This window comes from Saccopteryx bilineata, chromosome 7 (genome assembly GCF_036850765.1).
Source record: "Saccopteryx bilineata isolate mSacBil1 chromosome 7, mSacBil1_pri_phased_curated, whole genome shotgun sequence".
NCBI lineage: Eukaryota > Metazoa > Chordata > Mammalia > Chiroptera > Emballonuridae > Saccopteryx > Saccopteryx bilineata.
Genome location: NC_089496.1, coordinates 79,723,806 through 79,748,692, shown reverse-complemented (window position 1 = coordinate 79,748,692; position 24,887 = coordinate 79,723,806). Strand labels below are relative to the sequence as shown.

The following is a 24,887-nucleotide window of genomic DNA, read 5'->3' as shown; positions in this document are numbered from 1 at the left end:
GTATAAGTATCTCTTTGAAACCCCGACTTCGGTATTCTGGGTATATACCCATTAGTGGAATTGCTGAATCACATGGTAATTGATTTGAATTTTTTGAGGAGCCACTGACTCATATTTTAATAAGCCCTTGTGGTGAACTTGTTACCTAAAGTATCAGAACCTTTGCTCTAGCCATTTTAAAATTTATTTTCTTATTTCTTCCTTTTGTCTCAACTCACTTAATGTAAACATTTTAAAATGTGGTTTTAAAGTTAAAAAGTAAGTAAAATGCTTCAGATCTTTTCTCCTAAGGGAAAAAAAAGATTATGCAAGCTCAGGATATTCTAACTAAAGAACTCGGGAGCCGGATTCAAATCCCTATTCACTACTTATACTTTTAATGACAGGCTCTCTTCAGAGTTGTTGTAAGACAGGGTTTCTAAATCTGGGATTCATGAAAAATTTATGGGGGAAAAATATATCTTTATTTTCACCAACCCCAATAAAATTTAATTTTTCTTTAATCATGAATGCAAGCAAATCATAGTTATATTAGTATAACAATTAGAAATTAGGACAGTGACCAGGAATTTTCACATTACTTTACAGTGTGCATATCCCCAAATAACATTTAGCTCATCACTAATCTGAAATTAGTTATTATAACCACCAATAGACCTTATAATTTAATGTTATAGCTCATATATTGATCACAGATTTTTAATATTTTTTTTAAAAGAGGTTGCTTTTGTTTTATTTATTTATTTATTTACAGGGACAGAGAGAGAGTCAGAGAGAGGGACAGATAGGACAGACAGATAGGAACGGAGAGAGATGAGAAGCATCAATCATCAGTTTCTCGTTGCGACACCTTAGTTGTTCATTGATTGCTTTCTCATATGTGCCTTGACCGTGGGCCTTCAGCAGACCGAGTAACCCCTTGCTGGAGCCAGTGAGCTTTGCTCATGGTCAAGCATGGTTTCATTTCTGATTGTTTTATTCTTTCAACACGTTCTAAGAACCCCAGAGGTTAAACCAGATTACCAAAGGTACTCTCAGCATAACAAAAGATTTTGTTAAGATCCCCTATTTATAAAGGATTGAACAAGTGATCATGAAAGTGCTTAAGAATTGTCTGGTACATATATAACCACCAAATGAACACTAGTAATAATGGCACTGACAAAGATAAAAAGATGGTACCAACTTTACATGAATGCCTAGATTTTATGGATGCATTTTCTTACCTAAATTATCACATAAGGCAATTCTACTTGGGACCCTGGTATTCAGTGGAAAAAATACTGGTTTCCTAACTCCCCCCTCCCAATTTTTCAATAGGCCACCACCACTGCTTAAGATATTCATTCAAGTCCTCTCAGTTCATTTTCTTCCACCCTTCTTGTCCTTCCACCACTAGGCTTTTTTAAATGCCTCCTGCTTGCTGATGCACACAGTATTTCTACACCCTCCTACTAGCCAATTTGGGCACATTAGTTTGCAATGTAGAGAGACCTGGAAATTACCATGATTGGCTCAGTGATCAAGGAATAAATTACTATTATATTGTGATAAGAAAAGAGAACTCAACAAGACAAATCTAAAGAATATTACTTATTCCTTAAAATAAATGTATAGTCTTACTGGTATCGAGAACATCATTAAATTATATGTATGATCTCTAAACGATAAGCCAATTGATTCTACATGATTTAAATATAACCTTTTCCAGTTATAGATCCTTCCTAATAGTAAAATTTATAAACAGTTCAAGGAATAGCTGGTTTGCCTTAAGTCTAAGATTACTCAAGATCTGTTTTTTTGTTGTTGTTGTTTTGAGAGGAGGGGAAATAGAGAGACTCCTGTGTATATGCCCTGACCAGGATCCACCCGGCAACCCCCCTCTAGGGCCAATGCTCAAATCAACCAAGCGATCCTTAGCACCGGAGGCTGATGCCTGGACCAACCAAACTATCCTTAGTGGCTGGGGCTGATGCTCAAACCAATCAAGCCACTGGCTGTGAGAGGGGAAGAGAAAGAAGGGGGAGAGGGAGAGAAAGAGAAGCAGATGGTTGCTTCTCATGTGTGCCTTGACTGGGGACCAAACCCAGGATTTCCGCACACCAGGCTGACACTCTATCCACTGAGCAACCAGCCAGGGCTTCAAGATCTCCTCTCAAATCAACCTGAGTACCTACTAAGTACATTCATTATTTGATGCCACAAGGAACAAAAATATATGCATAAAACCAATCTATGCATACATTAAAAACCACCACATAGTTTGACTAGAGCACTGACCTGAGATGCTGAGGACACAGGTTTGAAACCCCAAGGTCACAGGCTGGAGCACAGGCTCATCTGGCAAGAGCACAGGCTCACCAGCTTGAGTACAGGATCATAGACATGACCCCATGGTTGCTGGCTTGAGCAAGGGATGACTAGCTCGGCTGGAGCCCGCCCAGTCAAGGCACATATGAAAAAAACAATCAATAAACAACTTAAGTGCCACAACTATGAGTTGATGCTTCTCATCTCTTTCCCTTCCTGTCTGTCTGTCTGTCTCTCTCTTGCTAAAAAAGAAAAACAAAAACCACATAAAACATTGTCAAGAAAAAGTGTTAGAGACTATATGCAATACAGAAATTTGATGCTGACAGTAAGAAACACATTGTGAAATAGCTGTGTTTCACGAAAAGAAAAGAACTACAGAGGAGAATTCAAGTTAGATTAAGAAATAAAAAGAATAAAGGTATACAAAATAAGAAAAACAGCATAAACAAGATGAGAGATGGTAATGAACATTCTCGTGGATAATGAAAAGACCAAAGTGGTTGGAACAGAGGGTCTTTTAATTTATTTTTATTTATTGGTTTTAGAGTGAGAGAGGAAGGAGAGAGAGACAGACAGAAACACAGATCCATTCCTGTATATGCCCTTACCAGGGACCAAGCCTGCAACCTCTATGCATGGGGATGATGCTCTAACCAACTGAGCTATCCCGACAGGGCTGGAGCAGAGGTTTTAAGATACAAACCAGTTGCTAAAGGATAGATGATAAAGATAACCTCACTTCATAAGGTTCATTTGTGAGTCCATCCACTCTTTATATGATTAACTAAGTTGATTACTTAAAAAGTATGTAGGTGGGGGAGGGAAGGAAATATCAATAAAATAGTTTCTCACTTGAACATAAATTAAGCAAGATAGGTAATTTAACAAAACAGCTGGCAGTGAAGCCTACCTTTGCAGACTCAAACTGCAGGTGCTTATCTTGGATTAGAAAAATCCGGGCAATCAGAATTCTGCCCTAAATATCACTGATGAAAACTGGAGTGTGACAGAAGAGAATAATTTCAGGATATGGGAAAGAGAGCAATGAAACAAGCTAACAAGCTTTAAATTGCTGCTGTTATATTGTGTGTGTGTGTGTGTGTGTGTGTGTGTGTGTGTATAGTTCCTTAATGTTTTTGCCTGGCTGTTTTATGGAAGGTAACAAGTACTGCTGTTTGTTTGTTTCAAGATTTTATTTATTGACTTTAGAAAGACGAGAGAGAGAGAGAGAGAGAGAGAGAGAGAAAGGCAGTGTGTATGTATGTGTGTGTGGGGGGGAACGGACTCTTAGTTGCCTCTCGTATGTACCTTGACCAGGCAAGCCCAGAGTTTTGAATTGGCAACCTCAGCATTCAAGGTTGTCACTCAAGCTTTATCCACTGAGCCACCAAAGGTCAGGCAGAGAACAAGTACTCTTTTAATTCAAAATAAGCTTAGCAATCTATACTTCTGTTAATGCCAGGAAGGCCCCCATTGACAGTGGAAATAACTGCACACTGCTTGCTTTGTCTCAGGATTAAAAGTGTCACATCCCATGTATTCTGGAATAGAAACTATACCAACAAGACTAAAAATCTCTTTAGACTTGGCCAGATAGCTCGGCTGGTTAGAACATGGCCCTGAAGCACAGAGGTTGCCCGTTAGATCCCTGGTCTAACACATACAGGAACAGATCGATGCTCCTGTCTTTCTCTCTCCCTTCCTCTCTCTCTAAAACCAATAAATAAAAATTTAGAAATAAACCTAAATGTCTGTTTACCCAAGTGGAATGGAAGTTAGAGCAGTCATTTATTGAGCATATATATTCATGTCATGCCCTTTGTCTCTGATCATCATAAACTCTGCAAGCATAATAATTTTCATCGTAAATAAGGAAACAAAAGCCCAGAAAGGTCATCTGCCCAAGGCTTCACAGTTAAGCAGAGGCATTGATGCAACGTAGGCCTTGACTCACTCAGCTTTTTCACTGCCCCATCCTGCCAAATATTCTGATAAAATTTTCCATTTCTCATAAAATTAGAAATGTATAAGAAATGCTGTGTTTCATTTTTGCTAGGGTAGTTTTAAGCAGCCATAAGGAGCTTTCACCAGAAATCTAAACCCCTTCTCATCTACTTCTATGTGCTATATAAATATTATCATCTCTCGTTATCTTATGAGTTTTGGCATATAAAGACTTGGGAAGTATGTATGTATGTATGTATGTATGTATGGCGTGTAAAGAACTTTGACATGAGTTTGGATAGGAGGTAAAAATTATTTCTGGCTGAAATGACCAGAAAAGCTTTATAAATGAGGTAAACCTACACTGGGTCTTGTAAGAATGGGTAGAACTTTGAAAACTGCTGAAAAGAAAACCTTGTATTCAGAGGACAATGAGCAAATCAGTTTGGCTTGGACAAAAGTCATGTACTTATGTACTGATTCTTAAAGAGAAGCAACACTTTATACAGGTAGTTGGTGCCAGCTATATACTCAGTGTCTTAAATATATTAGGAAACAGTAAAAGTGATTAGGGAGAGTCCTGAAGGACAGGCTCAAGAATTTGAACTTAAGCTTAATAAACAATTAGAAAATGCAGAGGGTTTTGACCAAATGAGACAATTGTTTACACAGTGTTCCTTATAATTCTAAGCAATAAAATGTCATAAATAATAAAAAGACACCGATTCAACAGTGTTTCCAATGTACTAGGCTCTTGTATAGAAATGGGATAGGACATAGTTTCTGTTTCCAGTGAACTTCCAGTTGAATGTGCATGGTGATAAAGGGTGAGTGTAGAAGGCTCTGAGAATTGGAACAGGTGCATTAAAAAAATTTACAATACAATGTGATATACTATAATAAATACATAAAGGTTCTATGGAAACGCAGGAAGGAGTAACTCCTCTGCCTGAAGGAGTTGTGCAATGCTTCAAAATGATATATGAGCTTAATTATAAAGCTTGGTAAGAGTGAGCCAGGTGTTAAACAGGAAGAAGTCATCTAAAGCAAAAATAAGGAAATAAAAGAGTAGGATATATTCAGAGGACAATGAAATAGTATGCAGAAGAATACAATTAAGGTAGGTTGGGGCTGGATTAAGACCCCTTCATAAGGGTCTTTTATCCTATATAGACCAGTGTTTTTCAACCACCAGTTATAATCTTTATACAATATAAAGGTGGTTAACTCTATCGCACAGAATTTCTGTTTGACTGGCAGTTGAAAACCACACCTATATATAGGCAATGCAAAGATTGGCAAATTTTAAAGATTTTATTTGTTGATTTTAGAGAGAGAGAGAGAGGTGGGGGGGGGCAAGGAGTGGGAAGAATCAACTCATAGGTAGTTGCTTCCCTCATGTGCCTTGACTGAGCAAGCCCAGGGGTTTGAACCTGCAACCTCAGCACTGCTGGTCAACACTTAATCCACTGTGCCGCCACAGGTCAGGCAAGACTGGCAAATTTTAAAGCATGGATGCCTGACCAGGCGGTGGTGCAGTGGATAGAGTCAGACTGGGACACAGAGGACCCAGGTTTGAAACCCTGAAGTCACTGGCTTGAGCGAGGGCTCACCAGCTTGAGTGCGGGCTCCTGGCTTAAGCATGGGAACATAGACATAACCCTATGATCGCTGGCCTGAGTGAAAAGGTTGCTGGCTTGAGCCCAAAGGTCACCGGCATGAAGCCCAAGGTTGCTTGCTTAAATCCAAATTGCTGGCTTAAGCAGGAGTCACTCACTCTGCTGGGACCAGCCCCCACTCTTCCCTGTCAAGGCACATATGAGAAGCAATCAATGAACAACTAAGGTACCACAACAAAGACTTGATGCTTCTCATCTCTCTCCCTTCCTGTCTGTCCCTATGTCTCTGTCTTTATCACAAAAAATAAAAAATAAAAAAAAATTAAAGCATGGAAATGACATAATTATAATTGTGCCTTGGCTATTTATGGTACCACTCTGTTAAGTCAAAGTAGAAAAGAAAAACTGGAGTCAGAGAGAGCAGAATGCACATTTGATAAGCAAGTGAATTTGAAGAAAAAGATAAGAAAAAGAAAAAAAGGTTTTATGGTTGGTGAATAGAATGATCCTATCAAAGACCAAACATTGGGAAGTCTAGGTAAGTAAAAAGGCAGGGAAATATCAGTAGTTTTGATACTAGGTTAAGGCACTAGTAACACCGTAACAAGTAGAAGTGTCTACTGAACAGCTAGAAATGAACAATGAAATGTGGAAAGAGATCAGGAATAAATACACATATCTGGGAGTCACTCAAACAGAGGTGAAAATGAGATAGTAATTGAGAAGACTGATAAGTGTGAGGCTTAAACTATACTTAAAGTGATTGAAGGAAGTAAAAAGTAAGATGATATGTAAAAGGAAGGAAAAAAGCAAAAGATAAAATAGTATGGTACAAGAGAACATACTTTAAAGAAGTTGGGGTGGCCTGACTAGGCAGTGGCGCAGTTGACCTGGGATGCTGAGGTCCCAGGTTCAAGCCCCAAGGTCTCTGGCTTGAGCGCGGGCTCACCAACTTGAGCATGGGGTAGCTGGCTTGAATGTGTAATCGTAGAAATGAGCCCAGGGTCAATTGCTTGAGCCCAATGGTCACTGGCTTTGAGCAAGGGGTCACTGGCTTGGCTCGACAACCCCTGCATCAAGGCACATATGAAAAGCAATCAATGAACAACTGAAGTGGTGCAACTATGAGTTGATGCTTCTCTCTCCCTTTGTTTCTCTCAAAAACAAAAAACAAAACAAAACAAAAAAACAAAAAGAGCCTGACCAGGCGGTGGCGCAGTGGATAGAGTGTCAGACTGGGATGCAGAGGGCCCAGGTTCGAGACCCCAAGGTCACCAGCTTGAGCGCGGGCTCATCTGGTTTGAGCAAAAGCTCACCAGCTTGGACCCAGGGTCTCTGGCTAGAGCAAGGGGTTACTCGGTCTGCTGAAGGCCCGCGGTCAAGGCACATATGAGAAAGCAATCAATGAACTAAGGTGTCGCAACGCACAACGAAAAACTAATGATTGATGGTTCTCATCTCTCTGTTCCTGTCTGTCTGTCCCTGGCTATCCCTCTCTCTGACTCTCTCTCTGTCTCTGAAAAAAAACACACAAAAAGATTATTGGTGATCTTTAGTACACTTTTAGTAAAGCTAAGGACAAGAAAGGGGAATTAAAGTCAAATTATAAAGAGAAAATAAACACCTAAATGTCATAAACGGGGGAACGGATTAAAAAGAGTGGTATGTTAAGATGGATATTATATCTAGAGTCTCTCAAAATGTTTTTAGCTTAACCAAGTGGTGGTGCAATGGATCAAGTGTCAACCTGGGACACTGAGAACCCAGGTCTGAAACCTGATGTCACCAGCTTGAGCACGGGTCACTGACCTGAGCATAGGATCATAAACATAATCCCATGGTCACTGGCTTGAGCAAGGGGTCACTGGCTCAGCTGAAGCCCCTATTTTAGACACGTATAAGAAAGAAATCAATAAACCACTGAAAGTGCTGCAACTATGAGTTGATGCTTCTCATCTCTCTTTCCTGTCTGTCCCTCTGTCTCTGTCTCTCTTAAAAAAAAATCTGTTCAGGCCCTGGCCTGTTGGCTCAGCGGTAGAGCGTCGGCCTGGCGTGCGGGGGACCTGGGTTCGATTCCCGGCCAGGGCACATAGGAGAAGCGCCCATTTGCTTCTCCACCCCCCCCCCCTCCTTCCTCTCTGTCTCTCTCTTCCCCTCCCGCAGCCAAGGCTCCATTGGAGCAAAGATGGCCCAGGCGCTAGGGATGGCTCCTTGGCCTCTGCCCCAGGCGCTAGAGTGGCTCTGGTTGTGGCAGAGCGATGCCCCGGAGGGGCAGAGCATCGCCCCCTGGTGGGCAGAGCGTTGCCCCTGGTGGGCGTGCCGGGTGGATCCCGGTCGGGCGCATGCGGGAGTCTGTCTGTCTCTCCCCGTTTCCAGCTTCAGAAAAATACAAAAATACAAAAATAAATAAATAAATAAATAAATAAATAAATAAATAAATAAAAATCTGTTCAAAATCCTGGGCTTGTGCAAAAAAATCTGTTTGAAACCCTGGGCTTGTGCAGTCAAGGAACATATGGGAGTTGATGCTTCCTGCTCCTCTTCCACCCCTCTCTCTCTGTATCTCTCCTCTCTAAAATGAATAGTCTTAAAATATTTTTTTTTAATTTTCTTTTTCTTTTTCAAAGAGTGAGGAGTAGAGATAGAGAGACAGACTCCTGCATGTGTCCTGGCCAGGATCCACCTGGCAAATCCCATCTGGGGCCTATGTTCTTCCCAGATGGGGATATGCTCGCAACCAAACTATATTTAGCACCTGAGGTGAAGGCTACATGGAGTCATCCTCAGCATGTGGGCCAATGCACTCAAACCAATCGAGCCATAGCTGCAGGAGAGGAAGACAGAAAGAGAAAGAGGAGGGGAGGAGAAGCAGATGGTCGCTTCTCCTGGGTGCCCTGGCCAGGAATGGAACTTGGGACATCCATACACCAGGCTGATGCTCTACCACTGAGCAAACCGGCCAGCGCCTTATTTTATTGATTTTTAAAGAGAGAGGAAAAGACAGAGACATCAATTTGTTGTTCCACTTACTTATGCATTCAATGGCTGATTCTTATATGTGCCCTGACTTGGGATTGAACTACAACCTTGGCATATTGGACAATGCTCTAATCACACAGCCAGTGTGTATGAGTGTTTGTATGTATGTAAACTCTCCTTAATTGTTGTATGTCACAGAGTTCAAAGCAATATTTTAAAAAGCAAATGTAGAATTATTTAAATTTTAAAAACAGCCTGACTTGTGGTGGTGCAGTGGATAAAGCGTTGACCTGGAATGCTGAGGTCACCGGTTCGAAACCCTGGGCTTGCCAGGTCAAGGCACATATGGGAGTTGATGCTTCCTGCTCCTCCCCCTCCTCTCTCTCCCCTTCTCTAAAATGAATAAAAATCTTTAAAAAAAAAAAAGAGGTTTTTAAATTTTAAAAACAAAAACAAAACTATATGATATATAAGCATCCGACAAAGAAGAGTGGAAGACTATAAACCCATTTATGATAGTGGAATGGAGATGGGGACACGATATGGGACTGGGAATAATGGTCAAAGGAGAATTTGTAAAGTTTCTACTTTTTACATACAGGTGGAAGCAAATATAACTAATTGCTAGTTAGTTTCATTTTAAGTATTGTTCTGTAATTGTCAAAATGATACAGAGGTGACTGAGGAAAATATATCAACTGAGAAGTTGCTTTAATGGAAACTAAGATGGTGATATAAATCAGAAGACAATAGAGCACAATTCTACCAGAATATTCTCCAAAGGAATGTATGTACATCTGTGGTTAATAACACCCTCACAGAGTGAAGATTCTATATGCTTTAGTTTGCACTAGAGGAGGCAGGCAGGGAGCAGGTTATTCTCCTTGTTTTTCCTTCATCTGACTTGTACTGGGGACACTGGCTACAGTCCCTGCCTACTCACCAGGTGCAAATAAGTAATGCAAAACAACCTCAACAAATTCCTGAGTGTTTACTGTGAGACAGGGAACACAAAAGTCAAGTTTCCAGAAATGTTTCTCAGCAGGTCCAGATCATAAACCCGAGGTCCATTCCTGCAGTCTGTTACCATATCTTTGTATTCTCTACATATTTAATTCTGATTTTCAGAAATATATGAGAAAATGAGAAAGTAGATGGTGATAGAGAAATACATAACAGGTGCCTCTTTATAAAAGTGTGGCAATGCAGGAAAGAAAAACTAATCAAGATTTAAAGAGCTTAAAGAGTTTAAGTTTATCAACGATTATCATTTTAGGGCAATGATTTGTAATCCCAAATTATTCATTACACTAAAAACCACTCCTTTTCCCAATATTTCAAACAACTGTTTACCAACAGCAATTTAAAAGGCTCAAATAGTAAGTTTATATAAACAGTTGCTTATTGTTTATTAAAATGAAAGGCAAAAAATGGAAAGCAAAATATGTATGTATGTATGTATCTATCTATCTATCTATATATATATATACACTGCTCACAAAAATTAGGGGATATTTCAAAATGAACATGAAGCTATAAAATATCCCCTAATTTTTGTGAGCAGTGTATACGTATACACACACACACACACACACACACTCTTTCCACCTACAAATACTGCAATAATAAAATTTATCAAGATAAATAATTGCTAAACTAGTTATTCACAAAAGATATTCCATTTCAGATATTAGCAAGTTGCCATTAGCTTAAAAACCCTGGAAGACTATGTGGTATAAACTGTACACACCATTCATGTTACAATTAAACAATCTTCACTTTATTAGACAGTTTATGGAACACAAACTTCACTAGAATTTAAGCTCCAAACAAGCATTTTTTTGGTTACATTCACTACCACATATTAAGGGGCCTAGAATGGTACCAAGCATGTGTAGGCACTTCATATTTATTAAATTCAGTAAATACAAATGTATAGTTTGTTATAAAATACCCAACTTTTAACCTAGAAGCAAAAGAACAATGTGTTATATATATTTCCTTAGTCTTCTGAAGAATAAAACCTTCACTGAAGAAATCAACACATGGGCAGGTTTTGGGGGTTGGGGGAGCCAAAGTCATGGTAAGAATTATGGGCCCCAAAAGGCTGACATTTTAATTTGTTGGGCGTGTCAGTATTCCTCAAATGAACTCATCAAATATCTTTATGTTCAACTTGCATATTGGGCCAGCCTAGATTAATATAATAAATGAGTTTGCATAAAAATTGCCACACTATAATCTTAAGTACCTTCTGTGTGCCTAATATATGAATAACACTTCATTGTTTTATAAAGTGATTACACCTGTTCTCATTTGATATAATTCTGTGAGACAGAAATGAGGATGTATATATAGCCTCAGCACTTAACTCCAAAGTTGCATAGCTAGTAAGTGGCAAAATGAGAATTTCAAGACTTCAGTCTCTAAATTACCCCAATTATTTCTCACTAAACTGTACTATCTCTTATGATGAAATAATCTCTTAGGGTTTAAGGTAGTATTTTTCAACCACATCAGAAACATCTGGAAAGCTCTTGAAAATATAAATACTAAGGACCCATCCTTCAGAAATTTGTGATTTAATTGGTCTTGAGCCATCCATCCATCCATACTTTAAAATGCTCCCCAGGTGATTCTAATGTGGAGGCAGGTTGCCAACTACAGATTTAATAACATAATGAAGGTCTTTGAATGCCATCATAAGAATCTACCTTGAGGTATGTCAGAAAAGGTCAAGATGAAGGTAAGCCAATGTTATAGTCGCCTAAGTCAGTATAGGCAGCCAGAATTTCCAAGTTCTTGGTGAGAAGTGTTAAATGCCTCACTAGCATTCCTTGGATTTTTACTTTTATGGAAATCTCCAAAGAGCATATGAAAGCCAGGTCAGCTTTTGGACAAACTTTTCTAAATGTCATCCACATAAAAGTGAAAGCAGCAGGCCCTCAGAGGAAAAAAATTACAAAATACCCTGAACCAGAATAGAGTTTCAACTAAACTGGAACTGGCAGTGGCTGGAGGTGGTTTCCTCTGGGCATATTTTAGTAGTCCTATGTAGTTTGTCCGTATGCTAAATTGTAATAAAAACAAAAAACAAAACATAAATTATCAGATCCTCTAGAATCTAGATAACTGGGGAAAAAGACAAAAAAAAGTCATGCACTTGTTCATAAAACAAAAATAGTTTTATTGATGACCTGCCAAGTACAAGGCTCTGTTCTAGGATCCAAAATAAATAATGATGACTTAAGTTTTTGCTTACCAGGAGTTTGTCAACTCCTTACATAAAAAAGGAGTTGTCAATACAACTTGACCTGAATGTTGGCCTCAAGGTCAGCTGGATGAATCACTGGGTCATCCCAAATGAAAAAAATAACATGCTTTCTAGTTACTTAGATGTCTCAAAATTCTAAACTCCAAAGGAAATGTCTCACTCTGGGGAGATGCACTTTTGGGTGATTTGTGTTCTGGATGGAGCCCATCCAAACAGCATTTAACCCGTTTAAGGGAAGCCTTTCATTTAACACTTGACAGCTGGCCCTTTGCTCAGCACAAAGAGCTGTACCACTTGCTGAACCAGAGTTGTAAGCAATCCTAAACATTATACATTAGCCCGGGGTGGGGGTGGGATTGTGGATCACGGCTCCAAAAACTGAAGGTAGGGCCCAAGGACTAGAATTTGAACAGCAGAGGGCGATGCATGTGATTTCACAAAAAAGTTTCACGGATTGGAGCCCCCCCCCCCCCCCCCCCCCCCGGAATGGGCAGCTGGCTCCGACTTAAGATAAAACTTTCTCGTGAACTCAACGAATCGTAAAATATGCTGTGTTTGGTGTTGGGCTCCTGTGGCTGTTTTCCATAACCTCTACTTCGGTCTGACCGTTAAAGGTCTCTGGTGGATCCTCTTGACCTTAAGAGTATGGAAAGAGGGAGGCGGTGAGGGGCAAGGAGGAATGAAGTCAGCCTACCGGGCTTTCCAAAAGATCGCTTCCTCTTGGTTTTTTTTGGGAAGGATCTTAAAATTGTAGGAGGACCATTTACCCGAAAGATAATCTGGTTCTTCTTGCCAGTGACATCGCTGACAAACACGTTACAACACAGTTTGGGGGGGGGGGGGAGGGGAGGAGGGACGTAAGAAATAGAAAAAGAAACTCATTCTGTGAGTTAAAACGATCCCTCCCCTGTCAAAACGGCGATCGATCCAACAATACGAGACGCCACTCCCAAACTCCAGTTTCACTTGAAGTCAGCGCAACCAGGCCGCCGGCTCCACACTCTCCCGAGCACGGGCTCCCAACTTTCTGCCCCTCACCCGGCCCCCGGGCCCGGGAACTCCTCCCCGCACGCCCGGCTCCGCCGACGAGGAGCCTGGCAGGCGGGCGCGGGCCGGGCCACAGCGCCCCTCCGCGCCTCGCGCGCTCCCCCGCCGCCGCCCGTACCTGTCCAGCATCTGCTGTAGGGCTTGGTCCGGCATCTTCCGCGGAGTCGCCGCTCTCGCCCCTCCGGGGGACCAGGTCAAGGTCCGGCTCAGGGACAATAGCAGTGGGAGGCGGCGGAGTAGGCCTCAGTCCCGCGACAGCCGCGAACCCGCCACCTAGCCTCCCCGAGGCTGCTCCGCGAGCCCGGCGGCGGGGGGCTGCGCGGCGTGCGGGCGTCCGGAGGAGGCGGCGGGGAGCGAGGAGGAGGAGTCTGGGGCGGGGAGACGACGATCGCGGTCCGGGTTCCTGCCTGTAGGCCCGGGGTTCCGGTCCATGCACCGCGGATGCCGAGTTGCCGCCGGCGGAGGAGCTACCTCTGTGAGGTAAGAGTCACCGCCTCCGTGCGCGCCGGGGTCACGACGCAAGGCGGCCCAGAGCAGCCTGGGAGATGTAGTCCTCGGACCATCCCCGCCAGAGGCTGCACCGCCAGCCCCGACCACCGCCGCCGCGCCCGTTGCCGCCCGGCCGGCGCCCTCCCGTTTCCTTCCTCCAGGGGGAAAAATGGGCTTTGGGCCGCTGTTCAGGAAGCAGCAGGATGTGCCGCTCAACTGTCAGTAGCAACAAGGTCAGCTCTCCATGCCTTTTTCTTTTATCCTCAGCTCTTGCCCTCAGGTGGGACCGAGCCAGGTGAGGGGTGGGGGCTTCAGTCCCGGCCGCGGCTTCGGTCACCGTGGCGGGGATTAAGGTGGCACAAGTGCCTTCTGAAGCCCTCGGCGCTGGGGACATCCCCTGCCGCATCTGAGCCCATTTTGGGAAATCACACAGCCCCGCAAGGGGTCGGATGCTCTGGTGCGTGAGGTTATCACTGTGGGGCGGGTGGGCAGGGGCTGCCTTGGCCAGTCGGTTCCCACCCGAGTCATTGGGGGTTTGGGGGTGGGGGTGGGGAGAAGAGATGATCTCTCCCTCTCTTGGAACCTTCTGAAAGGTGCTTTGGGCTTTCAAGGGCTCGCCGACAGTCTCCAAAAGGAATAAACAGCTCTTGCTTACTCAGCTGTGGGTTGTCAGGGGTGTTTGTTTCTCTCTCGGCTGCAGGTCACTGTTAACCATTTCTAGTCGCCTTGACACCTTCGAGCAGGTGGATGTGTGTGTGTGTGTCTGTCGGGGTGGGGGGTGATCAAAAGGGAAAAATCATAACTAACTGGTTGGGTGATTATCTGACGCTCCAGGGACAGCTTTGGCGGCAGGAAAGAGCTGTTGGCTAAAACGAATGCGTCTTTTTGGACGACCTGTGGCGTTCTCTAGTGTTGTGATTGGTAGGACCCCTGGTAGTTTTCCCTGGATGATGCCTAATTTCTGCTGCAAGATATTTGATTTTTCTTTAAATTAAAAAAGTGTGTTTTAAGCCTCTTTTTATGTAGAATTTTTACAATCAGCTCTTAATTCTCTGTTTAAAGTTTGCTTCCTGAATATATTTGAATTAGACTACATGGGGAGGGGGTATGGGATAACTTGTGACCAGAAGTTTATTCGGCCTCCAATTTCTGAAAGATGCTTTTATGAAAGGCTTTGAGACTTTATGTGACGGATTTTAATTAATGCTTTACCTTTTTCTTATGAAGTGAGAAACAGGCCCTAGCTAGGGGCGGGGGGCAGGGAGTGGGTGGTAAATATTTAATTTAATCAGGTGTTTGATATTTTTAATTTCTATTTATTGCTGCTCCTACTTCATAACCGTTCCCTCACTGTGTATTTATTTCTTAAGCAATTGTCAGCCACAGAAGATGGATATATACATTCCACTCAAAGAACAGAATTTCATCCTAGCTTGTTGATTAAATAAGCCAGTGCAAACTCCATTTAGTTTAATGATTTACATTAAATGTAAAGGAATTCTCATCTCATCTTAGAATTTTTATATGAACCCAAAATTGGAAAGTAATATGGTACTTCTTTTGAAAGCAAAGCTGTGTGCAGATTAACCTTATTTTTTTATGAAAAGCATTTGATATTAGCCGTGGCTGAGTTGCTGAGTAAGAGCATCATCCTGATAAGCCAGTTTTGGGGGTTCCATCCCAAGTCAGGGCACATATAAGAATTAAGCAGCCTGACCAGGTGGTGGTGCAGTGGATAGAGCATCAGACTGGGATGCGGAGGACCCAGGTTCGAGACCCTGAGCTCGCCAGGTTGAGCGTGGGCTCATCTAGTTTGAGCAAAACTCACCAGCTTGGACCCAAGGTCGCTGGCTCGAGCAAGGGGTTACTCGGTCTGCTGAAGGCCTGCGGTCAAGGCACATATGAGAAAGCAATCAATGAACTAAGGTGTCGCAACGCACAACGAAAAACTGATGATTGATGCTTCTCATCTCTCCATTCCTGTCTATCTATCCCTCTCTCTGACTCTCCCTCTGTCTCTGTAAAAAAAAAAAAAAAGAATTAAGCAATGGGCCCTGGTGGGGTAGTTCAGTTGGTTTGAGCGTCGTCCCCATTGTGGGTTTGATCCCCTGTCAGGGCACATTCAAGAAGCAACCAATGAATGTATAAATAAGTGGAACAACAAATGGATGTTTCTCTCTCTCTTCTTCTTTTTATCTCTCCCTCCCCCTCTCCCCCTTTCCCCCCTCTCCCCCTCTCTCCCCTCTCCCCCCTCTCCCCCTCTCTCCCCTCTCCCCCTTTCTCCCTTCTCCTCCTTTCTCCCCTCTCCTCCTTTCTCCCCTTTCCTCCTTTCCCTCTTTTCTCCTCTCCCCCTCTCTCCTCCTCTCTCACCTCTTCCCCATCTCCCCTCTCCCCCTCTCTCTCCTCTCCCCTTTTCTCCCCTCTCCCCCTTTCTCCCTTCTCCCCTTTCTCCTTTCTCCCCCTCTCTCCCCTCTCCCCCTCTCTCCCCTCTCCCCCTTTCTCCCTTCTCCCCTTTCTCCTTTCTCCCCCTCTGTCCCCTCTCCCCCTGTCCCCTCTCCCCCTCTCTCCTCCCCTCTCTCCCCTCTCCCCCCCTCTTCCCTCTCTCCCCTCTCCCCCTCTCTCCCCTCTCCCCCTCTCTCCCCTCTCCCCCTCTCCCCCTCTCTCCCCTCTCCCCCTTTCTCCCCTCTCCCCCTCTCTCCTCCCCTCTCCCCCTCTCTCCCCTCTCCCCCTCTCTCCTCCCCTCTCCCCCTTTCTCCCCTCTCCTCCTTTCTCCCCTCTCCCCCTCTCTCCCCTCTCCCCCTCTCTCCCCTCTCTCCCCTCTCCCCCTTTCTCCCCTCTCCCCCTTTCTCCCCTCTCCCCCTCTCTCCTCCCCTCTCCCCCTTTCTCCCCTCTCCTCCTTTCTCCCCTTTCCTCCTTTCCCTCTTTTCTCCTCTCCCCCTCTCTCCTCCTCTCCCGCCTCTCCCCCATCTCCCCCTTTTTCCGCCTCTCTCTTCTCCTCACTCTCCTCCTTTCCCCCTTTTATCCTCTCCCCCCTCCCCCTCTCACTCTCTCCCTCTCTCTTTCTCTCTCTCTCTCTCCCCCTACCTTCTTCTCCCCCTTCCTCTCTAAATCAATTAATAAAAATTTTTTTCAAATCACCCAATGAATACATAAACAAGTGGAACAACAAATTGACATTTTTCTTCCTCTCCTTTCCTCTCTCTCTAAAATCAATAAAAAATAGAAATAAAAAAAAAAAATCTGACCAGTGGTGGCACAGTGGATAGAGCGTAGACTTGGAACACTGAGGTCCTAGATTCAAGACCCCAAGATTACTGGCTTGAGCACAGGCTTACCTGCTTGAGAATCAGATCATCAACATGATCCTAAGGTCACTGGTTTGAGCAAGGGGTTGCTCACGGGCTTGGCTTGAGCCCTGCAGTCAAAGGTACAAACGAGAAGCAATCAATGAACAACTACAGTGATGGAACTACAAGTTAGTGCTTCTCATCTCTCCTTTCCTGTTGGCCTCTCTCTTGCTGAAAATTTTAAAATTAAGAAATGAAAAGATTTGATATTAGCATTTGCATGAAAATTCTATTTCCTTGCTGTGTCACAAATCATTTGAAATAGAAAAAAATGAAATTCTGGTGTTTTTATTATTATTATTTATTCATTTTAGAGAGGAGAGGGAGAGACAGAGAGAGAGAAGGCAGGGAGGAGCAGGAAGCATCAACTCCCATATGTGCCTTGACCAGGCAAGCCCAGGGTTTTGAACCGGCGACCTCAGAATTTCCAGGTTGATGCTTTATCCACTGCGCCACCACAGGTCAGGCCGAAATTCTGTTTTTCATCCTAGGAGTGATTAGCACCTGACCTAGTAATTTCACTCCTTGGTAAATACCCAGGAGAAATAAAAACATGTCTACACAAAGACTTGTATGATGTTCATAGTAGCATTATTCCCAATAGCCAAAAAGTAGAAACAACCCAAATACCCATCAACTGATGAATGAATAAAGCAAATGTATATCTATACAATAGAATATTATTAGGTGATAACAAGGAATTTCTGTCTCTGAATTTATTTTTAATATTTAGTATAAATGGAATTGTACAATATGTGATTTTCGTGACTGGCTGGCTCCTTTCACTTCGCATAGTGTTTTCAAAATTCATCCATGTTGTCACATGTTTCAGAACTTCATTCCTTGAAATTAGATTAGTGGTTGCCTAGGGTTGTAAGGGTTGGAGAGAAATGGGGAGAGACTGCCAGTGGATATGAGGTTTCTTTATTTTTTATTTATTTATTTTTTATATTTTTAAAATTCATTTTAGAGAGGAGAAGGAGAGACAGAGAGAGAGAGAGAGAGAGAAGAGACAGAGAGAGAGAGAAGGGGGGAGGAGCTGGAAGCATCAACTCCCATTTGTGCCTTGACCAGGCAAGCCCAGAGTTTTGAACCAGCGACCTCAGTACTTCCAGGTCAACGCTTTATCCCACTGCGCCACCACAGGTCAGGCCAATATGAGGTTTCTTACTGAGGTGATTAAACTGTTCCAGACATAGAGTGGTGATGGTTATACAACTTTGTAAATTATATTTCAGTTTTTTTAAATAAGATAAAACAAAATTAGGTTCTTGTGATGGTTACACAGCTCTATAGTATACTAAAAGAAATTGAATTTGACACTTAATGTGAAGGAATTTATGGTATGTGAATTATATCTCAATAAAGCTATTAACACATGTAATTATATATAAAATGTTCATAAAGACATCTAAAGAGAAATATGACTGATCATTCTTTATTATCAAACTTTAATTTTTTAATATTTTAAAATTAGTATAGGCAGTCCTGACCAGATAGATCGGTTTGTTAGAGCATTGTCCCAAAACACAGAGGTTGCTGGTTCAATTCCTGAGCGGGCACATACAGGAACAGATCAATGATCCTGTCTCTCTCTCTAAAATTAATAAAATAAATATTTTTAAAAATTGGTATGAGCAAAAATCATGACTGCTAAAACTCACAAAATAAATAAATTTCTTTTTGCATTTGAAATCAGTGACAATATACCCTGGAATTTCAATTATGTCTGTTATTATTTTCTTGGCTCTTGCATTTTCAAGTAAGACTCAGAATAATAGGAATTAAATTTATTCTCTGATTTTGAAGGAAAATAGTCTTCATTACTTAAATCTGAGTCTGACCAAAAGAAGTTAAAATGCATTCCTCATTTTACATGGGATTAAGATTTATGGTAAATTATATTCAGCCAAAGAGTAACAACATAACTATAGTGAAAACAATATTTTTCTTAGTGATATATTTTGAAATAGAAATAGCTTGACCTATGGTGGCATACTGGATCAAGTGTTGACCTGGAACGCTGAGGTCACTGATTCAAAGCCCTGGGTTTGCCTGGTCAAGGCACATATGGGAATTGATGCTTCCTGCTCCTCCCCCCTTCTCTCTCTCTCTTTCTCTTGCTTCACTAAAATAAATATATATTTTTTTAATTTAGAAGAAAAATAACCTACTAAAAATATTTGAAGATTCTTTCAACTTCAGAGGACAAGAACAAGGATTGACAATGTAGAGTTATCCTAAAGAGTTATGGTTTCCATTTGGTAATGGATTTAGAAATACCTGACTATGAAACTGCTTTATAGCTGCCCCAGATGGGCAGAGTGTCACCCATAGGGGCTTGCCGAGTGGATCCCAGTTGGGGCACATGCACGGGAGTCTGTCTCACTGCCTCCCCACCTCTCACTTAAAAAATAAATAAAACTGGCCCTGGCCAGTTGGCTCAGTGGTAAAGCGTCAGCCTGGCGTGCGGGGGACCCGGGTTCGATTCCCGGCCAGGACACATAGGAGAAGCGCCCATTTGCTTCTCCACCCCCCCTTCCTTCCTCTCTGTCTCTCTCTTCCCCTCTTGCAGCCAAGGCTCCATTGGAGCAAAGATGGCCCGGGCGCTGGGGATGGCTCCTTGGCCTCTGCCCCAGGCGCTAGAGTGGCTCTGGTCCCGGCAGATCGACGCCCTGGAGGGGCAGAGCATCGCCCCCTGGTGGGCGTGCCGGGTGGATCCCGGTCGGGCACATGCGGGAGTCTGTCTGACTGTCTTTCCCCGTTTCCAGCTTCAGAAAAATACAAAAAAAAATAGTAATAAAAATAAATAAATAAATAAATAAATAAAACTGCTCTAAATATGTTGGGAAATTTAAGACAGTATATTACTTTAATCTTCTCCTGTCACACTTGTTTTGAACTGTCTGCCAAAAGGGGCCCTGCAGGTATTTCATACTGATAGTATAAAATACCCAGGTGCCCTCCAAGAATTGTCATTTACCAAAGTTGGTGATAAACTGTGGTCCGAGTCTACATTGTCAACCATAGAAAGTTCATTCATTCAGCAAATGTTTCCAGAGGACTTACCATGTGCCTGGGTGCTCCTGTAGCAAATTATAACTACCTTTCAAAAGTATACAAACTACCGAATAAAGCTTAAATTTAAAAAAAAGTAAAAGAAGGCACTTATATATGAAACATTTCTATTGATAATAAGACATTGTAGCATATGATGAAATGCCAGATGAATGGCATAGAAATATGAAGTGATATAAAAGTTTAGAGGAGACTGTCATGTGCATTAAAGAGAGCTCCATGTAGCAATAAGAGGAATAATTTAGGGGAAGAGGTAGAGAAGGATCTTGGGTCTGGATAAAGATGAAAAGATCTAGCCTGATCTGCCTGACCAGGTGGTAGCGCAGTGAACAGAGCGTCGGACTGGGATGTGGAAGGACCCAGGTTCGAGACCCCAAGGTTGACAGCTTGAGCGCGGGCTCATCTGGCTTGAGCCAAAAAAGCTCACCAGCTTGGACCCAAGGTCACTGGCTCGAGCAAGGGGTTACTCGGTCTACTGAAGGCCCACGGTCAAGGCACATATGAGAAAGCAATCAATGAACAACTAAGGAGTCCCAACAAAAAACTGATGATTGACGCTTCTCATCTCTCTCTGTTCCTGTCTTTCTGTCCCTATCTATCCCTCTCTCTGACTCTCTCTCTGTCCCTATAAGAAAAATAATAAATAAAAATTAAAAAAAGAAAAAAGATCTAGCCTGATCTGTGGTGGCACAGTGGATAGAGCATCAACCTGCTGGTTCAAAACCCTGGGCATGCTGGGTCAAGGCACATACAAAAAGCAAGCAATGAACAACTAAAGTGAAGCAACTATATTTCTTCCCCATCCCCTCTGTAAAATCAACAAATAAAATCCTTTAAAAAAATGATGAAAAGATCTAGAAAGAGGAATTGCTGTATTTTCCCATGTATAAGACGCTCCCATGTATAAGATGTACCTTAATTTTGGGGCCCAAAATTTGAAAAAAATGTGTTGCATAAAGTTTTTTTATTTTTTTATTTTTTTACAGAGACAGAGAGAGAGAGAGGGATCTATAGGGACAGACAGACAGGAATGGAGAGAGATGAGAAGCATCAATCATCAGTTTTTCGTTGAGACACCTTAGTTGTTCATCGACTGCTTTCTCATATGTGCCTTGACCGTGGGCCTTCAGCAGACCGAGTAACCCCTTGCTCAAGCCAGCGACCTTGGGTCCAAGCTGGTGAGCTTTGCTCAAACCAGATGAGCCCGCACTCAAGCTGGCAACCTCAGGGTCTCGAACCTGGGTCCTCCACATCCCAGTCTGATGCTCTATCCACTGCACCACCACCTGGTCAGGCGCATAAAGTTATTGAACTCAAGTTTTATTCATCATAAAATTCATATAACTCCTCATCACTGTCAAAACTCCCATTCATTAGCTTGTCCTCATCTGTGTCTGATGATGAATCACTGCCTTCATATAGTATTGCTTCGTTCTCAGTTCCATCTCTGGCATTTGAAATGCACACTTCTTAAATGACTTGACAACGATCTCAATCTTGATATTATCCCAGGATCTTTTCACTAAGGTACAAACTTTTCCAGTAGTTGGTTTCTTCACTCTTCCTGCTGGTGTCAAATTGTCCCCAGAAGACTTCATCTATTGGTCCCATTCATCTCTCATGGCAGCTTTGAAGGGTTTGTTAATGCTGACATCAAGTGGTTAGAGCTGGGATGTCAAGCTTTCCAGTATGACAGCAAGTTCTGTTTTTGCTCTGCACAACCTTCTTTGTGTTTTTGTTATGTGTGCCCTGAAATGATCAAGCACCAATAGGGCAAGTTTGCATAAGCTCCCACCTGGTTTCCTTCTCCAAACCTTCTCAAACCAGATCTTCATCCCATCCTGATCCATCCAACCCTTGTCATGAATGTGGACAATCATTCCTTGAGGAATGTCTTCTTTTGGCATTGTTTTGCGTTTGAAAATCAGCATAGGGGGCAGCTTGGTTCCATCAGCACAACAAGCTAGAACAACTGTATAATGGCTCTTTTTACATCCACTTGTCTTCACAGTTACAGTTTTCACCCCCTTCTTATCAACAGTTCTGTTACTTGGGACATCAAATTGAAGGGGGACTTCATATTTGCAATCTGTCCCAACTCAAACTGATTTGTCTTCTGACAGTGAATGACAAAACGATGATATTCAAGGACCTTCTACTCATAACTTTAAGGCATCTTTTGGCCAAGTCTGGTGCGTGTACGCATGCGTAGTCCATTCCGTTTCATGAACCTGAAGCACCAATTGTGTCCTCCTTTGAAATCAGTAACTTCTTTTTAATCAGCAATTCTTCTTGCCTCATGCTGAACCATCCTGTGGACACAGAAATTCTAATTGCCCTTTGCTCTTCTATCCATATCTTCAATTCCATCTCTGAATCAGGTCATTTTGCTGACTTGCCTCTCATGGCCTTCTTCTGCCATGGGCGTTTTCAGTAGGGTTTCTTCATTCTGTAGCCCAGGGGTCGGGAACCTATGGCTCGTAAGCCAGATGTGGCTCTTTTGATGGCTGCATGTGGCTCGCAGACAAATCTTTAATAAAAATAATAATAACGTTAAAAATATAAAACATTCTCATATATTACAATCCATTCATTTCCTACTGCTCATGTTCATGGTTTGCGGGTGGCTGGAGCCAATCACAGCTGTCCTCCAGGACAACACCAAATTTTTTTTTCTTTTCTTTCTTTTTTTTTTTTTTTTTTGTATTTTTCCGAAGCCAGAAACGGGGAGGCAGTCAGACAGACTCCCGCATGCGCCCGACCAGTATCCACCCGGCATGCCCATCAGGGGGCAATGCTCTCTGCCCATCCGGGGCATTGCTCTGTTGCAACCAGAGCCACTCTAGCGCCTGAGGCAGAGGCCACAGAGCCATCCTCAGCGCCCAGGCCAACTTTGCTCCAATGGAGCCTTGGCTGCAGGAGGGGAAGAGAGAGACAGAGAGGAAGGAGAGGGGGAGGAGTGGAGAAGCAGATGGGCACTTCTCCTGTGTGCCCTAGCCGGGAATTGAACCCAGGACTCCTGCACGCCAGGCTGACGCTCTACCACTGAGCCAACCGGCCAGGGCCTCAACACCAAATTTTTATTGGATAATGCGTAACATACACGGGTCGTTGTATGGCTCTCACCAAATTACATTTTAAAATATGTGGTGTTCATGTCTCTCTCAGCCGAAAGGATTCCCGACCCCTGTTTTAGCCAGTCTTGAATCGATTTCTCAGTTGGAGGAGGACCAAACTTATGTTCAGCAGCACAATTTCCATTCACTTTTGCAAACTGGATCACTTTTAACTTGAATTCAGCACTATGCAAAAATCTTTTCTGAGCCATTTCTGGGCAGAACGTGGCAAAACGTAATCTACCGTATGTAATATACCGGTAACGAGTGTGAAACAGTGAGCACAAAGACAACAAGTGGGAAAAAGCAGGAAATACAAGTAAAAAAAATCTACAACAATGAGCGCAAAAACAAGTGTGAAAGTGGAAAATGCAAGTAAAAAAAAAATCCAACCACTGTATAAGACGCACCCAGTTTTAGACCCCAAATTTCTCAAAAAATGGTGCATCTTATACATGGGGAAATGCAGTAGATACAGGGAGAAAGGAAGAACAGTATGTGCAAATACACTGTGAAGGAAAGTTTGATGATAAATAGGACAAACTGAAACAGAAAGGGGACTTGGGGCAAGATGGGACCAAAATGGCCAATGTAGTGAGTGACTAGGAAGGCTTTGTAGGCCAATGTTAGGCATTTTGCCTCTATCCTAGAATCCTGCTAATGAGTTCAGACATAAAAAATCAACTTTGTTTTCTAGGAAATGGGAAGTTAATGTGTAGGGGTTCCTAAACCTGCTGTGATTCAGAAAATTGCTCTATAAATTTTGATCTATGTACCTGGTAATTGTATGCAATACACTATTATATCTTTTTTTTTTAATTTTTTTATTTCGTGACAGAGAGAGAGGGACAGACAGGAAGGGAGAGAGATGAGAAGCATCAGTTCTTTGTTGTGGCATCTTAGTTGTTCGTTGATTGCTTTCTCATATGTGCCTTGACCAGGGGGCTACAGCAGACTGAGTGACCCCTTGCTTGAGCCAGCGATCTTGGGCTCAAGCTGGTGAGCCTTGCTCAAACCAGATGAGCCTGTGCTCAAGCTGGCGACCTCGGGGTCTCGAACCTGGGTCTTCCCCATCCCAGTCCGACGCTCTATCCACTATGCCACCACCCGGTCAGGCTATTGTATCTTTTTTTAAAAAACAAGTGCCCTAAGTGATTATTAGAGCAATGGTATCTGCAGAAATACTGCAGTGGTTGAAGCTTCAGCTCAGTTTTAGGTTTGAGTCTTAGCATTGCCACTCAGAAGCTCAGCAACTTTGGACTGGTTATTAAATCTCTTTAAGCCAAAGTTTCCACATCTCTGGGGAGAATTATAGAACTTATCTCACTGGGTTACTGGGAGGATTAAATGAGAAATTTCATTTAAATTGTTCAGTATAATGATGAGCACATGGTTAAGAACTCTATTGGTATTAGTTTTTAATTATCACTAAAAATTCTTGAGTAAAATTAAGGGGATTAATCTTGTAGGATTGGAAACAGAGACAAGTTAGGGCTGGGTTAGGTTTCAGTAACTTGCCCACAGTCTATAACTGTTTTCAAGTTTGCTTTAACATAGCTATCAGTTTTTGAAGATCCTTAGGCTAAGTAGTTCTCAAGTATGTATATAATGAACATGTACCTCTCTAAAGGACTTTTATGAGGAGACTATAGTCCCCAGAATACATTTTACTAGATTAGCA

At 42.6% G+C, this 24,887-nt stretch overlaps 2 protein-coding genes across 3 annotated transcripts in view; one reads left to right on the top strand and one right to left on the bottom strand.

Moving 5' to 3' along the window:
• MARCHF5 (membrane associated ring-CH-type finger 5) overlaps positions 1-13,623 on the bottom strand; it is a 69,051-nt gene extending 55,428 nt beyond the window's left edge. The window contains exon 1 of the mRNA XM_066239892.1: positions 13,295-13,623. Coding sequence (XP_066095989.1) covers positions 13,295-13,329 — 35 coding nt within the window. The 5' untranslated portion in view covers positions 13,330-13,623. The remainder of the gene's footprint in view (positions 1-13,294) is intronic.
• The window catches only part of CPEB3 (cytoplasmic polyadenylation element binding protein 3), a 219,865-nt gene continuing 208,501 nt past the window's right edge, over positions 13,524-24,887 (top strand). Inside the window, exon 1 of one of the 2 annotated variants that reach the window (XM_066239887.1) lies at positions 13,524-13,656. The gene's annotated coding sequence lies outside the window, so the exon portion shown is untranslated. Of the gene's footprint in view, positions 13,657-13,764; positions 13,899-24,887 lie in introns of those variants that run through there. The other variant, XM_066239886.1, reaches the window with a different exon arrangement.